The 17,592-nt window shown below is 49.6% G+C and overlaps 11 protein-coding genes across 11 annotated transcripts; 7 read left to right on the forward strand and 4 right to left on the reverse strand.

Moving 5' to 3' along the window:
• Nucleotides 1-112: 112 nt before the first annotated feature.
• On the forward strand, nt 113-817 carry ASPGLDRAFT_147828 (RNA polymerase II mediator complex head subunit MED22). Its single transcript, XM_022541942.1, has 4 exons — nt 113-161; nt 217-281; nt 336-404; nt 474-817. Exons 1-4 carry the CDS (start codon nt 128-130, stop codon nt 645-647), a joined length of 342 nt encoding a protein of 113 aa, XP_022401787.1. The 5' UTR covers nt 113-127; the 3' UTR covers nt 648-817.
• A 176-nt stretch (nt 818-993) lies between these two features.
• Nucleotides 994-1,791, forward strand: ASPGLDRAFT_34734 (dihydrofolate reductase; the record flags this gene model as incomplete). The annotated part of the gene is made up of 1 exon (XM_022544467.1): nt 994-1,791. One exon carries the CDS (start codon nt 994-996, stop codon nt 1,789-1,791), a length of 798 nt encoding a protein of 265 aa, XP_022401788.1.
• Nucleotides 1,792-1,946: 155 nt separating this feature from the next.
• On the reverse strand, nt 1,947-4,756 carry ASPGLDRAFT_124988 (chloride channel protein; the record flags this gene model as incomplete). Its single annotated transcript, XM_022540529.1, has 3 exons — nt 1,947-2,102; nt 2,158-2,547; nt 2,597-4,756. The coding sequence occupies 3 exons, from the start codon at nt 4,754-4,756 to the stop codon at nt 1,947-1,949; spliced, it is 2,706 nt and encodes a 901-aa protein (XP_022401789.1).
• Nucleotides 4,757-5,498: 742 nt separating this feature from the next.
• ASPGLDRAFT_124827 (alpha/beta hydrolase) lies at nt 5,499-7,240 on the reverse strand (the record flags this gene model as incomplete). Its single annotated transcript, XM_022540514.1, has 3 exons — nt 5,499-5,666; nt 5,716-6,799; nt 6,852-7,240. The coding sequence occupies 3 exons, from the start codon at nt 7,238-7,240 to the stop codon at nt 5,499-5,501; spliced, it is 1,641 nt and encodes a 546-aa protein (XP_022401790.1).
• Nucleotides 7,241-7,862: 622 nt separating this feature from the next.
• ASPGLDRAFT_46067 (putative L-serine dehydratase) lies at nt 7,863-9,402 on the forward strand. The gene is made up of 2 exons (XM_022546374.1): nt 7,863-7,904; nt 7,974-9,402. The coding sequence occupies exon 2, from the start codon at nt 8,222-8,224 to the stop codon at nt 9,233-9,235; it is 1,014 nt and encodes a 337-aa protein (XP_022401791.1). The 5' UTR covers nt 7,863-7,904; nt 7,974-8,221; the 3' UTR covers nt 9,236-9,402.
• An 815-nt stretch (nt 9,403-10,217) lies between these two features.
• On the forward strand, nt 10,218-10,412 carry ASPGLDRAFT_92911 (uncharacterized protein; the record flags this gene model as incomplete). The annotated part of the gene is made up of 1 exon (XM_022550528.1): nt 10,218-10,412. A coding segment is annotated over one exon (195 nt), but the record flags the coding sequence as incomplete, so codon positions are not given.
• A 192-nt stretch (nt 10,413-10,604) lies between these two features.
• On the reverse strand, nt 10,605-11,352 carry ASPGLDRAFT_1515313 (uncharacterized protein; the record flags this gene model as incomplete). Its single annotated transcript, XM_022542257.1, has 1 exon — nt 10,605-11,352. The coding sequence occupies exon 1, from the start codon at nt 11,229-11,231 to the stop codon at nt 10,605-10,607; it is 627 nt and encodes a 208-aa protein (XP_022401793.1). The 5' UTR covers nt 11,232-11,352.
• A 1,382-nt stretch (nt 11,353-12,734) lies between these two features.
• ASPGLDRAFT_124670 (putative MFS transporter) lies at nt 12,735-14,410 on the forward strand (the record flags this gene model as incomplete). Its single annotated transcript, XM_022540497.1, has 4 exons — nt 12,735-12,950; nt 13,005-13,431; nt 13,481-14,225; nt 14,275-14,410. 4 exons carry the CDS (start codon nt 12,735-12,737, stop codon nt 14,408-14,410), a joined length of 1,524 nt encoding a protein of 507 aa, XP_022401794.1.
• Nucleotides 14,411-14,837: 427 nt separating this feature from the next.
• ASPGLDRAFT_1515321 (alpha/beta fold hydrolase) lies at nt 14,838-15,610 on the forward strand (the record flags this gene model as incomplete). Its single annotated transcript, XM_022542258.1, has 3 exons — nt 14,838-14,915; nt 15,028-15,471; nt 15,521-15,610. The coding sequence occupies 3 exons, from the start codon at nt 14,838-14,840 to the stop codon at nt 15,608-15,610; spliced, it is 612 nt and encodes a 203-aa protein (XP_022401795.1).
• Nucleotides 15,611-16,295: 685 nt separating this feature from the next.
• ASPGLDRAFT_1515324 (ankyrin repeat domain-containing protein) lies at nt 16,296-17,180 on the forward strand. The gene is made up of 2 exons (XM_022542259.1): nt 16,296-16,497; nt 16,551-17,180. Exons 1-2 carry the CDS (start codon nt 16,423-16,425, stop codon nt 17,052-17,054), a joined length of 579 nt encoding a protein of 192 aa, XP_022401796.1. The 5' UTR covers nt 16,296-16,422; the 3' UTR covers nt 17,055-17,180.
• ASPGLDRAFT_46068 (uncharacterized protein) lies at nt 17,089-17,500 on the reverse strand. Its single transcript, XM_022546375.1, has 2 exons — nt 17,310-17,500; nt 17,089-17,248 (listed from the first exon to the last, which is right to left on the reverse strand). The coding sequence occupies exons 1-2, from the start codon at nt 17,465-17,467 to the stop codon at nt 17,158-17,160; spliced, it is 249 nt and encodes an 82-aa protein (XP_022401797.1). The 5' UTR covers nt 17,468-17,500; the 3' UTR covers nt 17,089-17,157.
• Between the last annotated feature and the right edge of the window lie 92 nt (nt 17,501-17,592).

Raw genomic sequence — 17,592 nt, forward strand, 5'->3', positions numbered from 1 at the left:
ACATCGTAGAATGCAAATCGTAGCCACCGCCTTACACGCCGCCATATACTGCCGACTGATCTGATTTGCTCTGATAGTCGATCCAACAAGATAGAAACAAACAACTGCTTCAATTCAATCAGACAAAATGGAGTCTCAACCGACAGCCAAAGCGTTACACAGTACGCCTTACCCTTATATTTCTCAAATCGATGTGTTATACTAATGCACGAACAGACCGCATCAACAACAACATCTCCCAACTCCTCCAGCGCTTCGAAAACATCATGGCAACAGCAACAGTACGTCTCCCTTGACCCGGCATTATTCGAAGAGGGTGTTATTGACAGATTCAGGTCGAAAACACAAGCCACACCTCCACCGCCGTCGAAACCTACCAACTCGACGTTGAATCAACAGCCTTGGTACCTCCCCCAAACTCCCAAACCCCAGGCCCGAAAACGAACGCACTCTAATCACAAGTTGACGCATAGGTCCGCGCCGCAGAAGACATCCTCTCCCTAACCCGCGTCATGAAAGAAACCTGGCTCTTCGGAAAACTGGATACATTAGGTGAAGACGAGCGCGATGTTAAGCGGAGGGAGGAATTGGAGGGTGATGCGGAGGCTATGCGGAAGGTTATTGAGGAGGGAGGTCTTTTGAAATAGTTTCTTTTGTCTGGGTTATTGGGATGATATTGGTGTTTTGGTGTTGATATTGATATGGGGGGTTACTATGGTGTTGATTGGCGTTATAAGCTTGGATGCTATATTTGGTTTGAATTGTACGAAAATATGTATTGTGAATAGATACCCTTGGAAAATACCTTTTACTTAACTCAAGCCTGTCTCTGTCTGTTTGTATAAGATACTCTCTACCGGAGTAGTAGTACAGTAGCACCGCTATCACCGCGGGGGCCGATAAAGAATCTCCGAAACTTCACCTCTACAACCTCACCACAACTACTCAACCCACCTCAATACAAATCAACACAAACCAATGCTCAAACCCAAAATGCCTTCTCTATCATCAACACCCCTAACCCTCATCGTCGCAACAACCCCAATCCCCCACCCCACCACGACAACAACAACAACAACAACACCCCCGCAAAATGCCTGCCCCAAGCTCGGAATTGGCCAAAACGGCACCCTCCCCTGGCCACGCATAAAAGCCGACATGAGCTTTTTCGCGCGCGTAACCTCCCGCCCCCCTCGCACTGGTACAACGAACGCAGTAATCATGGGCCGCAAGACATACGAATCCATCCCCGAGAAACTGCGGCCGCTGGGGAAGAGGGTTAATGTTGTTGTTACGCAGGATGTGGAGGGGAATGCGGGGAGGGTGAGGAAGGAGCTGGAGGGGAAGAGGGAGAGGGATGCTAAAAAGGCTGCTGAGGCAAAGGCACAGGGGAAGGCTGGGGGTGCGGGGACGGAGGGGACGGATGCGATTGTTAGTGAGAGTTTGGAGGGTGCGATGGGTGATTTGGAGGGTGCGTATGGGGCTGGGGAGGAGAGCAAGTTGGGGAATATATACATTATTGGCGGGGGGGAGATTTACGCTTCTGCACTGCGGTCTGGCGCTGGACTTAACCGGAAGATCCGCATCGTCATGACGAATGTGAAGAGGAAGGGGGATGAGGGATACAATTGCGATACGTTCTTCCCCGTCAATGATTTCAGCGCTGAGAATGGGTGGCGGACGGCTAGTCCTACGGAGGTTAGTGAGTGGGTTGGGGAGAATGTTGATGGGGAGTGGAGGGATGAGGGGGAGGTTGTGATTCAGATGGTTGGATATGAACGGGTTGACTGATGTGTTTCTATTGTGTTATTTACATTGAGTGTGTTCTGTACATGTTTCATATATCATTCAAAGTATATAGGAATGCAACCGTGTACTCCATGAACCAAAAATATGCAAAGATATCAGAATGTCAAATGTCAAAAATGTAACAACGCTGAAATGCATCATTCGTTCTCTTTAAGAAACTTCACGAACGCTTTCTTATGTACCAGGCCCACGTACAATCCATCCTGAAGGACACCCAGGTACCGCAGGCCCAGCTTGGCAAAACATTGATAAACGAGGTCTATAGGGGAGTGAATGTCGAGAGCAATGGGAGCCTGCATGGTCAGCTTTCTCCCCATGAACCTTCGAGAAGGAGAGGAGAGGACATACCGGATCAATATATCTCGTAAAATCAACCCGATCAGCCGTGCCATCATCCTCATCGTCCGAGCCACCAAAGGACGACGTATCCGTAGTCATCAGACACAGCGCATTCTCCTCATCCACCACATTATCGAGCGCATACTCAAGATCCGGCGCGGGAATCAACCCAGCCAACACGCCGTGACGAAGGATAGGCAGGCCGCTATCTAGCTCGCCGGCCATGAGGAGATTCTCGAGCTTCGCGCGTAATTCTGTGGCTGGTACCCAGGGTGAACTGGAGATATCGATGACACGGTTCTTTCGTACGGGTCGAACGATGTCCCCGAGTTCGGCATCGGATAAGGTTTGCAGTTTGTTGTCGAGAAATGGGTAGGAGTTCATGTCCGTCAGCAGGTCCTGCACAAATTAGCTTTCCTCCGTTTCATTGTTATTGGGTGTCACATACGTAAATACTGCGAGGCTCAATGGCATCCGCAGTCCACTTGGCACAAAGAACCGCTACAGAAAACGGCAAGACATGGTTCAAACTTCCCGTCAATTCAAATAAGATGACTGGCAAAGTTACCGAAAGACGGGTTACTCCGCACATCGTAGCTCCAGCCGCGACCAGCGCATACACACCAGGAGTCACACACGACTCCATGCCAGTGTAGGCAGGACAAGCAGCGAAGGGGAGGTAATCGGGATACTCCACAGCCATGTACTGAACAACATGGCCAACGATCCGGCCCATCAAACCACCTACAACCATGGACGGCACATAGATACCAGCAGGTACCTTGATGCCAAAAGTCACGATGGTTAGGAGACTCTTGATAACGAACGCCACGGAAAGGTAACGGATTATCTCGCCGATGCCCTCCGAACGAGGACACAACCCTGTGGCAATCTCCGTTTCAGGGTCGTCACACGGTCGTGCCAGTTCGAACAACAGCTCAGAAACAGGCAGCTTGGTATATCGATTCCAGAAGCTGATCACTCCCGTCAACACTGCGACCAAAACGACCTCGAGCATGGGCCAGCGCTTGATGGCAGGAATCCGGCGAAATGACTTGGCCCATAGATTGGAGGCCTTAATAAACAGCGCTCCAGCAGCACCTCCGAGAACACCAAGGAAAATAAAGATGATCATCTCGAAGATTTGCCAGTCGCTCAGATAGCGGACTTCGAACAGGACGATCTTACCGGTTCCATAAGGATTCAAGAATTTGAGCGACAGGGCGGCAGCGATACAACAGAAGAATGTCCGGAATAAGGTCTTGGGAGGGAAGTAGTAGCTGACCTCCTCCAAGCTGAACAAAACGCCTCCAATCGGTGCACCAAAGGCTACGGCCACACCACTGGCCGCGGCGGCACTCAGAACCTCGCGACGTTTACCATCGTTGAGGTTGTACTTGGAGAACATCCGGCAGCAGATATTTCCAACACATGTACCAATATGCACGTAAGGACCTTCCTTGCCCAGACTCAGGCCAGAAGAGACACTGAAGATCAGAGCAATGGTCTTGACAACCAGGGTCTGGAGTCCCAGATAGCCGTGTAGGACGAACCCACTGTTAATTACCTTGACCTCAGCCACGCCACTCCCTGCAGCCGGATAATAGACCTTGGCCGGACGCGACGGAGGAACAGAGGGGAGAGCGCAAAGGCTCGACGAGGACTCGGGGCTGTGGCTACCTACGTCTGACCTTCTGCCACGCGACGAGTCTGCCCCGAGGTTCTCATCGAGGGTCGCCAGGGAGACGGTGGACGGCACAACCGTCTTGGTCAAGAGGGTCAGTGAGCACGAGACGACCGACAAGACCACCACCCAGAGCACAAACATGCCGAAATTCACCCACTCGTTATTCTGACGCATAGGACTCATGATGGACGACCAAGAATACCACTCGTTACAGTCCATGTTCCCGCGACAACAACTGCTCCGACTGTGGAACCATCTCGTCGTGCAGAACCCTTCCTTGAGATCAAAAACGAACCCATCCGATATGTCCACCAAATATGCAAGAGCAGCCATGATGCAACCGATAACCGCGACCAAAATCCATCCCTGAGCACCGTCAACTCGAGCTAGAAGCCGACCGCGGATATCCTTCCTCTGTCGCAGTTGGCGGAGACGAGCATTGTCGGCAATGCTATCATGAACCCAATCGGTAGACGTAAACTGATCGTACCACGCCCGCTGATCCATGAAAGACGCAGTCAGCGGGTCCTTAAGCGATGGCGCCACACTTTCCGGACGCTCTGTATCCATACTAGCTCGTCGACTGGCATACCGGCGGACCTGCGAGTTCGCGCAACTGGGGTGTCTCGAACGGCGCAGACTCCCTGCTGCCAGGTTATGTCTGTCGTTAATCGTGGCGTACGAACGGCCTCGAGATCCGGTAGGATTGTCCTGCAATTTCCCTAAAAGACTACTCGTCTCTCCGAATTCCCCTAAGGACTGATACCCCGAGTGGGGTTCTTCAGGTACCAAGCCATAACCCCGACGGTAGGCAGACGGTGACGGAGGAGCGGTCCGGAGGTGAAAAGGGTCATGGTTTTCATCAGGGAGTTGAATTCGAGAAGGAGGTCTATTGACGTCGGAGGCGATTGAGCGAGACATGGTCAGCTAATGCGACGGGAAGCTATCACTGCTTCGGAAATGCGGTATCTAGGATATCTTTTAAATCAGCACCAGGGTCCCTCCGATAACGGTGGCGGTTGAAGTGCAAATAAAAATAGGAGAGTCACACTGACAAGCATACTAGATCGAGGTTAGTACTACTATTGAGTAGTATCATCGAGGGTCAGAATCACGACTCCGGGCCGGGCAGAGGGAGAGATAGAGCGAGGGAAGGCCGATCCCGTTTCGGAGGCTGGAAATGGCGGGGGAGAGTCAATAAAGAGAAGGAGAGAGAGAGAGAGAGAGAGAGAGAGAAAGAAGTCAGTTTATACGCTAGTTATTATACTGGAATTTATATGCGAGAATCAACAATGAGGCAGATAAACGAAGTTTGAAGCCTTGATAGTGCTGGAGAGTTTCGCCCATTGCCCGAATAGGAAAGACAGAGGTCAGCTGATCAGCATACAGGGCCGGAAAACGCGTCAAATGGTCAGAATTGTTCTGCTCTGATACATTCCGATGATCAATGCCCCGCTAACACTCAATCATAGCAACTGGTTGACCTAGTCATGCCTGCTTCTGCGTCATTAGCATGGTCATCTGCTGCATATGCACCGTTTAATCTATTCCTCGTATCGGTGGACGGCACTCATATAAGTAGATCCGATCGTTACAGGCCTGAGCACAAGCTTAGCATTTATGGCATACACTACATTCTTTTTATCATCTGAATATCAACAGGCTAAGCGCTCTGCAACAGGCTCTCCCACCACCCTGCCTCCACCCCTCCCACACCAAACGCTGTCTGTTCGGGCTTACATTTAGTCCCATGCTCGGGCAGTGTACCGTTCGCGAAGTACTCCCGGATCGCTTTGATCGTGCATTCCGAACGGTGATTCATCACACCATGCTATTGATATATTAGCCGCATCCTACTGCACCTCGGAAACAAAACTTACCCCATGCCCCTCATGCACTACAACCCGACTGTTCTTAAACCCAGCAGACACCTCATACGCAGAACTCAACGGCGTAATCGGGTCGTATGGACTATTCGCCAGCAAAATCGGGAAAGCGGTGCTGATGTTCCTCCAGCTGCCTTCATACCGTTCCGCTGCGTCCATCTTCCACTGAGCGCATACCCATACTTGTGGAACGAACGCGTCAGCAAAGGTTCCCTGCTGTGACTGCGTCTGGATCAGACTGTACATTTCCTGGGGAGAGTTGGCCCGGAACGTGGTGTCAGAGCAGCCGATTCCATGGAAAGCTTGTTTTGGGAGATTCCACGAGAGCGCATCAGCCTGGTCAGTCGGGTTCGTATAGCTGGTCCACTCGCGCGAAAACGCCAGATATATTTGAATCATGAGTATCGTGAATGAAGTAGGATTGTAGAGCCCATTGAAGATATTGAATTTCAGCTGGTTCAGAAGGTTCAGGCCCCCAGGTTGCCACCAGTACCGCAGAGGGAAATTGTCCGGGAGGATGATGGGTTCGTCGATTAGTTCTTGGAAAACCTCACCCAAGGCGGCGGTGAGGTCCTGAGGCGTAGTGTCAGGCCCGGTTTGGTTGGCAAATGGGCATTTTTCTGGCCCAGCGGCGATACATTCGGTGAAGAAATTGTTCAAAGAGTTGTCCGTCTGGCGGATTGCTGTCTGCCAGGTGCCCGAAAAGTAGTCATCTGCTAGGAGGACACTGTCGAGAATCATCCGGCCTACACGATCCGGGAACATAGCCGCAAACGTCTGGCCCAAGACGGTACTATAAGACCGCCCCCAGAATCGTAGCATCCCGTCTTCATTCAGAGCATCGACGATCTGGAGCATATCGCGAGCAACGAACGCGGTGCCATACAAGTGACCGGTGTTCTTGAAGGTCTCGTAGCAAGCATCAGCTACGATACCTCCATCATGCCACGCTTTAGATTCCAGTAAGTTCCAGACGTCTTCCTGGGGCAGTGTCGTCACTGGCGTGTCGCGACGGGCTGTTGTGTTCGACTTGGTCTCCGGTAGGTTGCAGGTATATGGGATAGTATGCCCGGTACCCCTGCACAGTCGTTAGACAACTTAGTTTCAAGGGGCATTTTGCATATACTTACCGAGCATCGAACCCAATGATATCGTATTGTCCACCTAACGTCTCAACATAGAGCGGCCCCTGCTGAGCTACCTCTTCCACGCCAGAAGAGCCAGGCCCTCCCGGGTTGAAGATGACACTCCCTTTGCGTGGCCCCTGGGTAGCATTCACCTTGACCAGCTGCAGGTCCAACGTTCTCCCATCTTTGGGATTGGTGTAGTCAAGGGGGACTTTGAGAGTCGCACAATCTATGGGGACGGTGATTGCGTCTTGCAGTGATTGGGGAAAGTCGAGGTCACAGGGTGCCCAGTTTAAACCTCCCTTAGAAGTAGCGGAGTTCTTGCTAGCATGGGGAAGAGCTTGCACGAAGCCGTACGATAAAAGTAAAAATGCTGTACTGATAGACCACATGGTGAGCGGCGCTGATATTCGGATAATTCCGTGAGCAACGAACCTACCCTGTAATCGGTAGTATTTATACTACTCCAACGCATCGTATATCCAAAAACGTATACGAGGCCCAGCGCAGAGATGCGTGTCCGCAAGATGGTTCCGTCCATTCGGATTTCGTATTCTGTCTCGGCGTCTGGCTTGGCCATGGTCAGCCTTGCAAGTATGTTCTCTTTGGGCACGCTGATGTCGATCAGTCGGTTGTTCGTGTCTATTTCTTTTAAATAGACATGCTGCAGAATGATGTAACTGCATTGAGTATGTAAATAAAATCATGGTCTTCTGAATGTTGAGCCAAGTTTGAACGGCGAAACTGTATGGGTGAGGGGAAAGTCTCGAATTGGGTAAATCCGGTTCACCACTTGATGGAAAGAATTGTTTGTTACTCTGCCTAGAATAGTCGTCTTTTCATCTACGTGTGTGGATACATTACTGTTTAACCCCAATGATAGATTCTCGCGGACAAATCCTATGATGATCGATTTGAGAACCACTCCACACATGTTCCAAACCTGCAACGAGCCAAATGTCAAATGAAGGGCGTCGGCAAGATCGGGCCCGATGGCACCGAACAAAGTTGTCTAGAGGTTTGCCTTATGTCTCCCAATATAAATTGCTGGTTATCCTAGTGACCAAGTTTAGATACGTCTCGGATTTTCTAGACGACCAAGAAGATTTTATTGGGAAGTCTTACATTTTTTTTGCCTTGAATCGCTTGAAAATGGGCCATTTCGATTCAGAACACGAATTGAAGAAACCCTGGATTGAAACGCCTTTGATCGAGTCGGCGACACTTTCAAAGGCTGCCGGATGGTAAGATTGGGCTTTTATTTTCACTAATTAAAGTTCCGGGCGCTGAAGAGTAAATATAGTAGAATTTTCCTCAAATTAGAGTCGCTCCAACCTTCTGGCTCGTTCAAATCACGGTGAGTTCGGCATTCCATGTTGCAGCGTGTCAAAAGAGGTCTGATACAGAATCGAAACTGGTTCAGGGGCATTGGAAACTTGATCCTCACATCTCTTTCTGATCCATCAAACAATGGCAGAACCCTGCATTTTTTCAGCTCCTCGGCAGGCAATGCGGGGCTCGCAGCAGTTATAGCCGCTGGGGATCTCGGTTGTTCCTGTACTGTTGTTGTGCCCCTTAGCGCGAAGCCTATGATGATCAAAAAAATACGCGCTGCAGGGGCTTCGGATGTTATCCGCCATGGCGCCAGTTGGTTCGAAGCTGATGCGTATCTGCGGGAAAATTTCATCGAAAATGAAGACAGCAAGTCAGATCCCTTGGCCAGGAACATTTATGTCCCACCATTCGATCACCATGACATCTGGCGAGGTGCGGGGACTCTGGTTGATGAGATAATTAAGCAGTTACCTCCAAGGCACTACGGCAAAACCGATACCTATTGTTCATTCCCGGCAGATGCAATCGTTTGCAGCGTTGGTGGTGGTGGTCTTTTGAACGGGATTATCGACGGCCTTGAGAGGCATTTGCCAGCCCATCAACCGACAACGCTTCCCAAGAAAGCGGTGAAGAAAGTTCGAATTCTCGCTGTTGAAACCGCTGGGGCGGATTCGCTGGCGCATTCGCTACGCAAGGGTTATTTGCAACCTCTACCTGCAGTTACATCGCAGGCAATCACCCTGGGGGCACTCTGCGTGGCACAGCAGACGCTGAAAAACGTGCAATCCCCTCCGCCCGGTATCGAAGTCACTAGTATTGTGGGTACCGACGCTGATGCTGCGGTGGGAGTTGTGCGTTTGTGTGATGAGCTGCGGTTGGAGGTCGAGCTGGCTTGCGGAATAAGTGTCCAAGTTGGGTTAGATAGGCTAAGGGAAGTCATGACAGACCTAACACCGGATAGTCGAGTTGTAATCGTTGTTTGCGGAGGAAACGGTGTTACTTCTGAAATGATTACGGATTACCGCCAGAAGCTTGAGAATGGTTGGCAATGAAAGATGACTGGAATCGATGTGGGAAAAAGCTGATGTTGGAACTGGTTGGTGGAAGGTCATGAATTACCTACTCTCCTGGTCAGAGCCATCTATATATTGACGCTTGAGGGTAATGAAGCCACAGTATTAGATACAATTTTAGAAGGGGTTCCAAAATTTTTGCCAGCCATGCTGTGAACTGTTCGATTCCAGTGTCCGCTGGAGTTTTCATGGAGCGATGCAAACACGATCGGAAGAATTGTCTGCACATTATTGGTGACGTATAGGCAGACGAGCTCATTGTTCCAGATATAAAGAGCACGCTCGGCAACCTGGGAATGCGGGCTGCTGATACACTTGGCCAGTTGAACGAACAGAGGCCGCTGCAACTTGTAAAACTCAGCTGGACCTATTGTTTCAACAATAGTCTCCAGCTCATCGAGGTACAGTACCTCCTTTGAACTGTTTGTCTTGGGCCAGAAGCGCAACAAACCAAAGACAAATGTCTTCAGTCCATGTGAGATCTTTTTTCAAGAACTGAACAACGCAATAAGCTAGTTGTGGGTAATACATGCTTAAACTCCTGAATGTATGAAGTGGAAGCGAGACCCGAGTGAAGAAATTTTCATATTCTTCCTTCAGAGGAAGTGCCAACCCATCGATAATCGAACCAACCAACCCCCCCCCCCCCCCCCAGCAGATCTGCTATTCCGTTGTGACGTTCTGTTTCGTAGATGAATTGGAAGAGGATGTTGTTGATTGATCTTCGGATATATGGCCGCAGGCAATGAAATTTAGCATAAATGCGATGCAACGTTCTTTTGAGAAGTTTGCGTTCTCAGGGGTACCCTGAGTCAAACCGATCTAGAAGCTGAAATACAAACCGATGGTCGATAAACGGCTTCGCAATCGTAGTATCGAATTCCTCGCTCTCGATAAAGGCCAGGAAAAACTCATACACGAGCCTCATATGAGGCCAGGCGACTTCTCTCGCGCACAATCTAAAGCCTCTAGTGTAGAGAAGAAATCGCTTCGACAGAAAATATATCGGCGCAAGACGAATCTAGAGAAAAAGTTGCACGAGTATAGCAATATATGCGGGGCGGATGTTTCCTTGGGCATACGAATTCGGGAATCGGGACAAGTGTTCATCTTCGCGGATGCATCGGGGTTTTGGTCGTTCCTTAGCTCTCAGCTAGTATGTGCTCCCAAAAGCCTCCGTGACTTCGAGTATCCTGACATTTCTAGAGACCCTACTATCCAACGCCAGTTCAGTGAACCGAAAAGAACCTCTAGGTGGCGAAGCATAAGGATTCCGAGGCAGAAAAAAAACATGTATGCCATTCAATTCAATGTGGGCGCGCCGACGTCTAGCTATTTTTAGTTCGCCTTAGCTTCGACTAATGGCTCTGGATCTCGAATTGAGAGGGCATTTATGCGGAGGAGGATTCGATGCTGAACGACGAGATAGACCACAACAAATCATGCAGATATCCGTTGGACATTTCATAGTATCTTCCTCAGGAGACGAGGGCTCTTGTGGCTGTTCAGGCAGATCATCCTCATCATCGAAATTCCAATTGACTCGGTTGCCACATCTGCTCGGTTCGCAGAGCCGCAAAAGCGCAACCAAGTCCTTGGTAACCTGGATGCGTCGAGCAAGTAGCTTGTCCTCATCAAAGTTCTCTGCGTCGGGGCCGTAAAAGTTTTCCACAAGACGTGCCCGCTCGGGAAACGCATATGTTGGAGTAGGTAACTCCCAGTCTTCATCAGCAGAACTTTCAGCATCAAATCTTTCAACATCAGATTCGCCGAGAAGTTGCTTGATCTGTCTGTCGACTTCGAGTACGGGTGCATTCTGGAAATAATCCTTTCTAGCTGTCTCACGAGTATCGGTTGCCAAGGTTTTCCGAAGTTTGGCCAGATCTTTTTTGACGGCTTCGTGCCTTTGGTAGAGGTGCGGAAAAGGCTCTCGGGCATTCTTTACAGTGCCGGCCAGGGATCGCATTTCCGCCATGAGCTCTCTCTTCTATCGTCTAAGCTGCAAGGTTTCGGGACGTTGGCAAATGGCACGCTTGTGCGCATCGGTAAGATTGGACGGTGCTAATGGATCCCTTTTCCTGATAATGCTTCCAGCGACGCGTAGAAGGCCTTCCTGGGATGGTCGAAGAAGAACAACATGCTGGAGATCACGCCCAATGAATTGTGATTGGTAGTGTTTTTCGAAGACCGCGTCGCCAGACTGGCCAAGCACCCTTTGCCGTTCCTGGCTAGTAAAGTTCCCTATAAGCAATTAGTGACACCTAATATGAGAGTATCCCCGTTATCATAGCGGGGGAAGGGCTTCATCAACGGGTAACATACGGTTGACTTCATTTGCAGTCCAGCGGCGGAAGTTGTAATGTCCAATATCGTCTTCGAATTTAGCATCTCGACCTAACTCCCTGAGTGCCTGCCGACTTGATTCATAAGTCATCGGCAAAGACTCATGGAGTTCATAGCCATATGGGGTGTGCTCAAGACGCCGAAGGAGGGGCATATTCAGAACCTCGGGCTTCCACCGGAGGGGAAGAGATGAACTGCGTTTTGGAACACACAGCCGCCAAACGAGCTCTGGAGTGAGCTCAGTATTGACAAAAGCCCCATCGCGGAAAGCAAACGAAATAATTTGAGCAATTGGGCAATATGCCAGTTGGTAATCGCCGTGCATTAAAAACTTGGTTCCGGAGTCAAGGATCAGTATCGGATCTGCTCGGTGGAATTTGGAGGGGAAAAAATCCCTTACCCATCAGCGCCTTCTGACCGACCTTTGAGATTTTGAAACTCGATAATGGCACAAATGACATCTCGTTTGCTTTTAGGGTCTTTCAGGTAGAAAAGTTCAATATGTATCATGATAGCACACTGGATCCGGAAGCTCTTTCAGGGAAACGTATTTGGGAAGATCACTTTGGAAAGCCTGAGTTATCAATAACCATAAAAACTCTAGGCACCTCGTAAGGATTCATTTCGATCTCAAAAGGTTCTCTGCTATGCTTTTATTCAATACGACACTGTTGGCGCCACCATAGATCTCGCCCGATCTAGGAAATGATGTGCATCCCCTCAATTGCTATGAACGAGCAAACTGTATCGCTCAAGTTGCTTTGACTACTAAATAAGACAGCATGGCGAAGGGTTCCTCTTTGATATAGGGCTGAAGTATTCGGGCGGCACATGCACCTGACCCACGCCGACCCACGATCCATATCGGGAATACCTGTCACCCCACCCAAGCCATACATCTGCCCCTCTTGCGTCTTCATTATCCAATCATTTAACAGCCTAAAATAAAGGAAACACTCCCCGAATCGTGGGTGTCTCCACACCCCACCTCCACTTCCCCACGATGTCTACCCCGGATTTACCATTCAACCCGTCTCAAATATGGCAAATATCTCCTGTAGTTTAAGACTATATAAGAAGTAGAAGACGCGGGGTAGTATGTTCGTAATTGCCTTTGCTTTCCCGGGCACAAAAAATGTCGTTAGAGACGAAAGAGTCCTCGATCGAGGAGATAGACAATGGTAAAGGATATGCGGAAAACATTGAGCAGGGACAAATCACAACAACCAATGTCGAGTCTTCACTGTCTGAGTCTCATCGCGAGTATCTCCTTAAGCGCCATGGCACTCTTGATCTCGATCCGATTCCTAGTCCATCTGGTGCGGATCCGTATAACTGGCCGGCTCGGAAGGTAGTCTGCCTACCTCTGTTTACATCAAGAGAGGCTAATTGACTGTCTGAATAGAAAATAGTCAACCTCATCCTCGTCGCATTTCACGCCAGCATCTCCACAATCACAGCATCCAGCATTACACCCGCCTACAAAGACATCGCCGTTGACCTCGGTGTATCCCTCCAACGGGCGAGCTACCTAACATCCCTCCAGATCGCCATTCTAGGCGGAGGACCGTTTATCTGGAAGCCTCTATCCCATCGCTTTGGTCGTCGCCCTATCTTCCTATTGTCCCTTATACTGAGCGCAGTGTGCAATATTGGTTGTGCAAAGAGTCCAACATATGCGTCCATGGCTGCATGCAGGGCTCTCACGGCGCTGTTTATCTCGCCTGCTGCGGCAATTGGGAGTGCCGTTGTGGCGGAGACGTTTTTCAAAAGGGAGAGAGCAAAGTATATGGGTGTTTGGACGTTGATGATTACCGTGGGGGTTCCAATTGGTATGTTTACGCCTTCGGCGCCTTGTGTGGTCCATACTAAATAGTACAGGACCACTCGTCTTCGGCTTTGTTGCATATCGCGTCGGCTATCGCTGGATATACTGGGTCCTGGTCATCACGAATGGCGTACAATTCATCCTATACCTCTTGCTTGGTCCGGAGACGAGGTATCTCGGCGGCAATGTCGAAAACCAACATTCAACCCTGAAATCGCAATATCTTTCCCTCGGACGAATTGACCCAAGTCCCCTAACATGGACGGAGTTCATCCGTCCTCTGTCCATGGCCAAGCATCTGAACGTCCTCTTCCCCTCAATCATTTACGCCATGGTCTTTCTCTTCGGCAGTGTCCTCATCACAGTCGAAGTCCCGCAACTCCTACAAGAAAAGTTCGAACTAAACACAGAACAACTAGGCCTCCAATTCCTCGGTGTGATCATTGGCTCTGTCCTAGGCGAGCAGGTCGGAGGCTCCCTCTCGGACTTCTGGATGAATTCCCGCGCACGCCGGATACAGCGCAAGCCTGAGCCTGAGTTTCGTCTCTGGCTGAGCTACCCTGGTATCCTCTTGGCCATCGCGGGTATTATCGTGTTCCTGGTGTGTATGGAACAAGCACCTGAGGGTCACTGGGTGGTCAATCCTATTGTCGGGACAGCTGTGGCGGCGTTTGGAAACCAAATTGTCACGACGGTCATGATCACTTACGCGGTGGATTGCTGTCCGGAGGATCCGGGGAATGTGGGTGTGTTTATCACGTTCGTGAGGCAGACGTGGGCGTTTATTGGGCCGTTTTGGTAGGTTTACCTTTCCTCTCTTGTGATTGATGTGTTGCTAATGAGGTAGGCTCCCTGATATGTTTGAGAATGTAGGAGTTGCGGCTAGTTCGGGTATTACGACTGCTCTTATGGTTGTTTTTAGTTTGATATTTGCCGTGCTTTTGCATGTGGTTGGGAGGAAATGGCGACCTGGTGTTGAATAACTGTCTTTGCCCTGGGCTTGGGTATCACTCAATTGATCTGAATATTATATACTCCCTGTTGGGCTGGGGCAATGTTACACAATAACCGTATATTAGCCCTCGTTGGAGTATTTCCGTCCGCTCAGCCATGTTTCAGCTAACACCAACACGAGTCCGCATAGTCAAATTAAACTTCATTTTCACTACCGGTATGATAATAGATCTAATGTCCGGCAAATCCGTCCATGGTTGGTAACTCAGTAGTAAGATTCACTTACTAATGCGGGATACCGGGATCCATGTGGGATATATGCGGCGGGATACCACTATCAGGTTACATATAAAAACCTAACTCTAGCAGTCTAAAACATATTTAATATAATAAGGCTCAAACCAAGTTATTCATTGCTCTTTCAAGGATTTTATGCACATTCAAGTAGCCGCCAACATGAGCTTCGCATTAACCGATGACGGCCATGAAATCTACTACGAAGTACATGGCACTACCGGCCCGACCCTAGTACTTGTATCGGGCTACATGGGGCATCGCCAACATTTGGAAACCGCTACTAGCCAAACTGGGCCCAAAATACCGCTGCATCGTCCACGATCTCCGCGGGTTTGGCCGATCATCCAAGCCCGAATCTCCCGAAGCCTACAGTGTCCCCCGCCACGCTGCAGAACTGGACGCTATCATCAAAGCTCTCGGAAGCCAGATCAACGAGTGTTTAATTCTCGTAACTCATTCCATGGGCAGTAACATCGCCACTGCATATTATCACAGCAATCCGCACAATGTCGCAGGCATCGTCTACACGGGGACTTACTTCGACGGCAAGCTCATCGAGAACTTCCTGCCATACGACGCACTCACATCTGGCATTGAGAGCCCAAGTAAATGTGTCGAGTTCTACGCCAGCATGGGCCTCGACGAGACCATTGCCCTCGAGGCAGCAAAGTGGCCCCCTTGTGCACGCAGAAATAATGCCAGGGCGCTATTGTCTTTCGAAATAGGTGACATGTACTTGACTGCAAATGTCCCTGGGCTTATCATCCAAGGGGCAACGGATATGGCTACTCCCGTGGAGGGATATGAGACCGATTCAGCAGGCGACGCCTTGTCGACTGGAGGTCCTTAATGAAGTCCAGCATTTTCCTCCTACAGAGGCACCGAGTGAGGTGAAGAGGTTAGTTGATGAGTTTGTCGGGACTTTGCTTTGAGTTTCTTGCTTGCTTTTTTTTTTGCTGCTGCTGGTCTGCTTCAGTATACAAGTAACGTCTAAGTGCTGGTCATGAGCAGCTCTCTATTTCCTTTGTATATTATGTTAGAATATATACTCACGACGAGCAACATTTTGCGAAAGGAAGGGATAAGAAAACGATGGATCAATTGGGTTTAATTAGAGTTGGTATAACCGAGTGCATTTATACTGGCAGCCACACTCGATATGCAGCAGTGCCTTATGAGCCTCCTATTCTTAGCCATGCCCCCCAGGAACAGCAAAGTATTCTGATTTTACGAGGTGGGCCTTATCAACCTCAATGTTTTTGGCCCCATCTTCCTACTGATAAGCAGCCCAGCCGTCATTCTACATTTGATATTCGATATACCCCGCCAAACCCTGCCAAACATTAATCACGCCCACAAGAGATCATTAGCATTAGTCGCGACATCAAGAACTTCAATTTACTCGTGTGTAATTACAAGGCGCGCTTGCGTTGCCGGATATACAAGAGATAGTTGATCAAGATCATGAGATTAATAGAGCGTTGAAGGATCTGCAAAATCCTATGGATAATTGTCGGTTAGCGTGCGATCGGGTTATGCGCAAGTTGGTTCCGCATCTTCGGCTTGAGGAGTCTGCGCATAATGGCTCTGGAGATGGGTCGAAGCGGCGCATGAGACGGGGTGATGTTATGTGGTTTTGGAGGCGGAGGGAAGGCACAGCGAGGTTGTGGAACTACTCTTACAACATGGAGCAAATCCTAATGCTAGGACTAGTTCTGGTCGACCGGCACTACAGGAGGCCTGTATGGGTGACGATCCAGAGCCAGTCAGAGTATTACTGAAAAACGGTGCTGATGTGAATGCAAGAAGCTATAATCATGTATGTGTTGACCCTTCAGGTTCAATGTTTTTCATCGGCTAACCTTAATATAGGGCTGGACGCCATTACACGAAGCTGCTCACCTTGGTCATTTTGAAATCCTCCAAATCCTACTACAATACAAACCCCTACTCGATATACCCGCGACACACGAACCCGAGGGAGCAACACCATTATACTTCGCTTTTCGAGACCAAAACATCGACATCGCCAAACGGCTCCTAGCAGAAGGCGCAGATCCTAACGTCCCCATAGTCGAAGACATCACGCCTCTCCACTTAGCTGCCACAGCAGGCTGGATAGATGGTATCAATGCGCTGCTCGACAAAGGCGCTTTTATTAATCTCCGCGACGAGTTTCTTCGCGAAACTCCCCTACATAAGGCGGCACGGAACCTAGAGAAAGTGGCGATTAAGGTTCTATGTGCACGTGGTGCTCACGAGGACTTGAAGAATCTTGATGGTCTGGATTATCGGGGTCTTTTGGAATGCGCGGAACGGTACCCGGATGAATGGCATGTTGGGGATGATATGGGTACTTATTGCACCTACTATTAATTTTGAAACTTCACTGAGTCCTATGGTTGAGGTGCATTCCAGGCTCGTCGCGGCTCTCCAGTTATATTTATGATTGTACCACTATATTGAAAGAGACCATAAATCATTCCCACCCTTCAATCCCCTTCTCCAGACTATCCTTAACAGAAGTAAACCCAGACAGCCCATAGAACCCACGAAGCAAATCCTCTGCTCTTCCTCGCGGTAGGACATTAGTTCGATCTAAATATTCAAGGAAGCCCTATTGAAGCTTACAGGTGGAGTCGCTTTACGCAGTGGTAAAGAAGCTGAGCGATAAAATCCTCAACCAGAGTGGCATCAGTTGAGCCGTGGAAGACACGAACAATCCCATCCTCGGCATATGCAGGCAGTATTTGCGAGTCTGCCGGTGGAGACACAGCCGTACCAACCATGAAGCCAAAGGCGATCCTGAGTGATCGGGGATCAGTTCTTACTCACGCCCCCGCCGGTCTTTTTACCTTCTCGCCGGGTCAGTTTTCCGGCGGCGCTATCTGACTTTGCTCAGCCCTTTAATATA

This window comes from Aspergillus glaucus (assembly GCF_001890805.1).
Source record: "Aspergillus glaucus CBS 516.65 unplaced genomic scaffold ASPGLscaffold_8, whole genome shotgun sequence".
NCBI lineage: Eukaryota > Fungi > Ascomycota > Eurotiomycetes > Eurotiales > Aspergillaceae > Aspergillus > Aspergillus glaucus.

Coding starts and splice junctions, on each gene's coding strand:
- ASPGLDRAFT_46067 (XM_022546374.1), top strand. CDS start 8,222: ATGTTGCAGCGTGTCAAAAGAGGTCTGATACAGAATCGAAACTGGTTC.
- ASPGLDRAFT_147828 (XM_022541942.1), top strand. CDS start 128: ATGGAGTCTCAACCGACAGCCAAAGCGTTACACA. Junction 162..216: donor GACAGCCAAAGCGTTACACA/GTACGCCTTACC, acceptor ATGCACGAACAG/ACCGCATCAACAACAACATC. Junction 282..335: donor ACATCATGGCAACAGCAACA/GTACGTCTCCCT, acceptor TGACAGATTCAG/GTCGAAAACACAAGCCACAC.
- ASPGLDRAFT_46068 (XM_022546375.1), bottom strand. CDS start 17,467: ATGGTTGGTACGGCTGTGTCTCCACCGGCAGACTCGCAAATACTGCCT. Junction 17,249..17,309: donor TGCGTAAAGCGACTCCACCT/GTAAGCTTCAAT, acceptor ACCGCGAGGAAG/AGCAGAGGATTTGCTTCGTG.
- ASPGLDRAFT_1515324 (XM_022542259.1), top strand. CDS start 16,423: ATGGGTGACGATCCAGAGCCAGTCAGAGTATTACTGAAAAACGGTGCT. Junction 16,498..16,550: donor ATGCAAGAAGCTATAATCAT/GTATGTGTTGAC, acceptor ACCTTAATATAG/GGCTGGACGCCATTACACGA.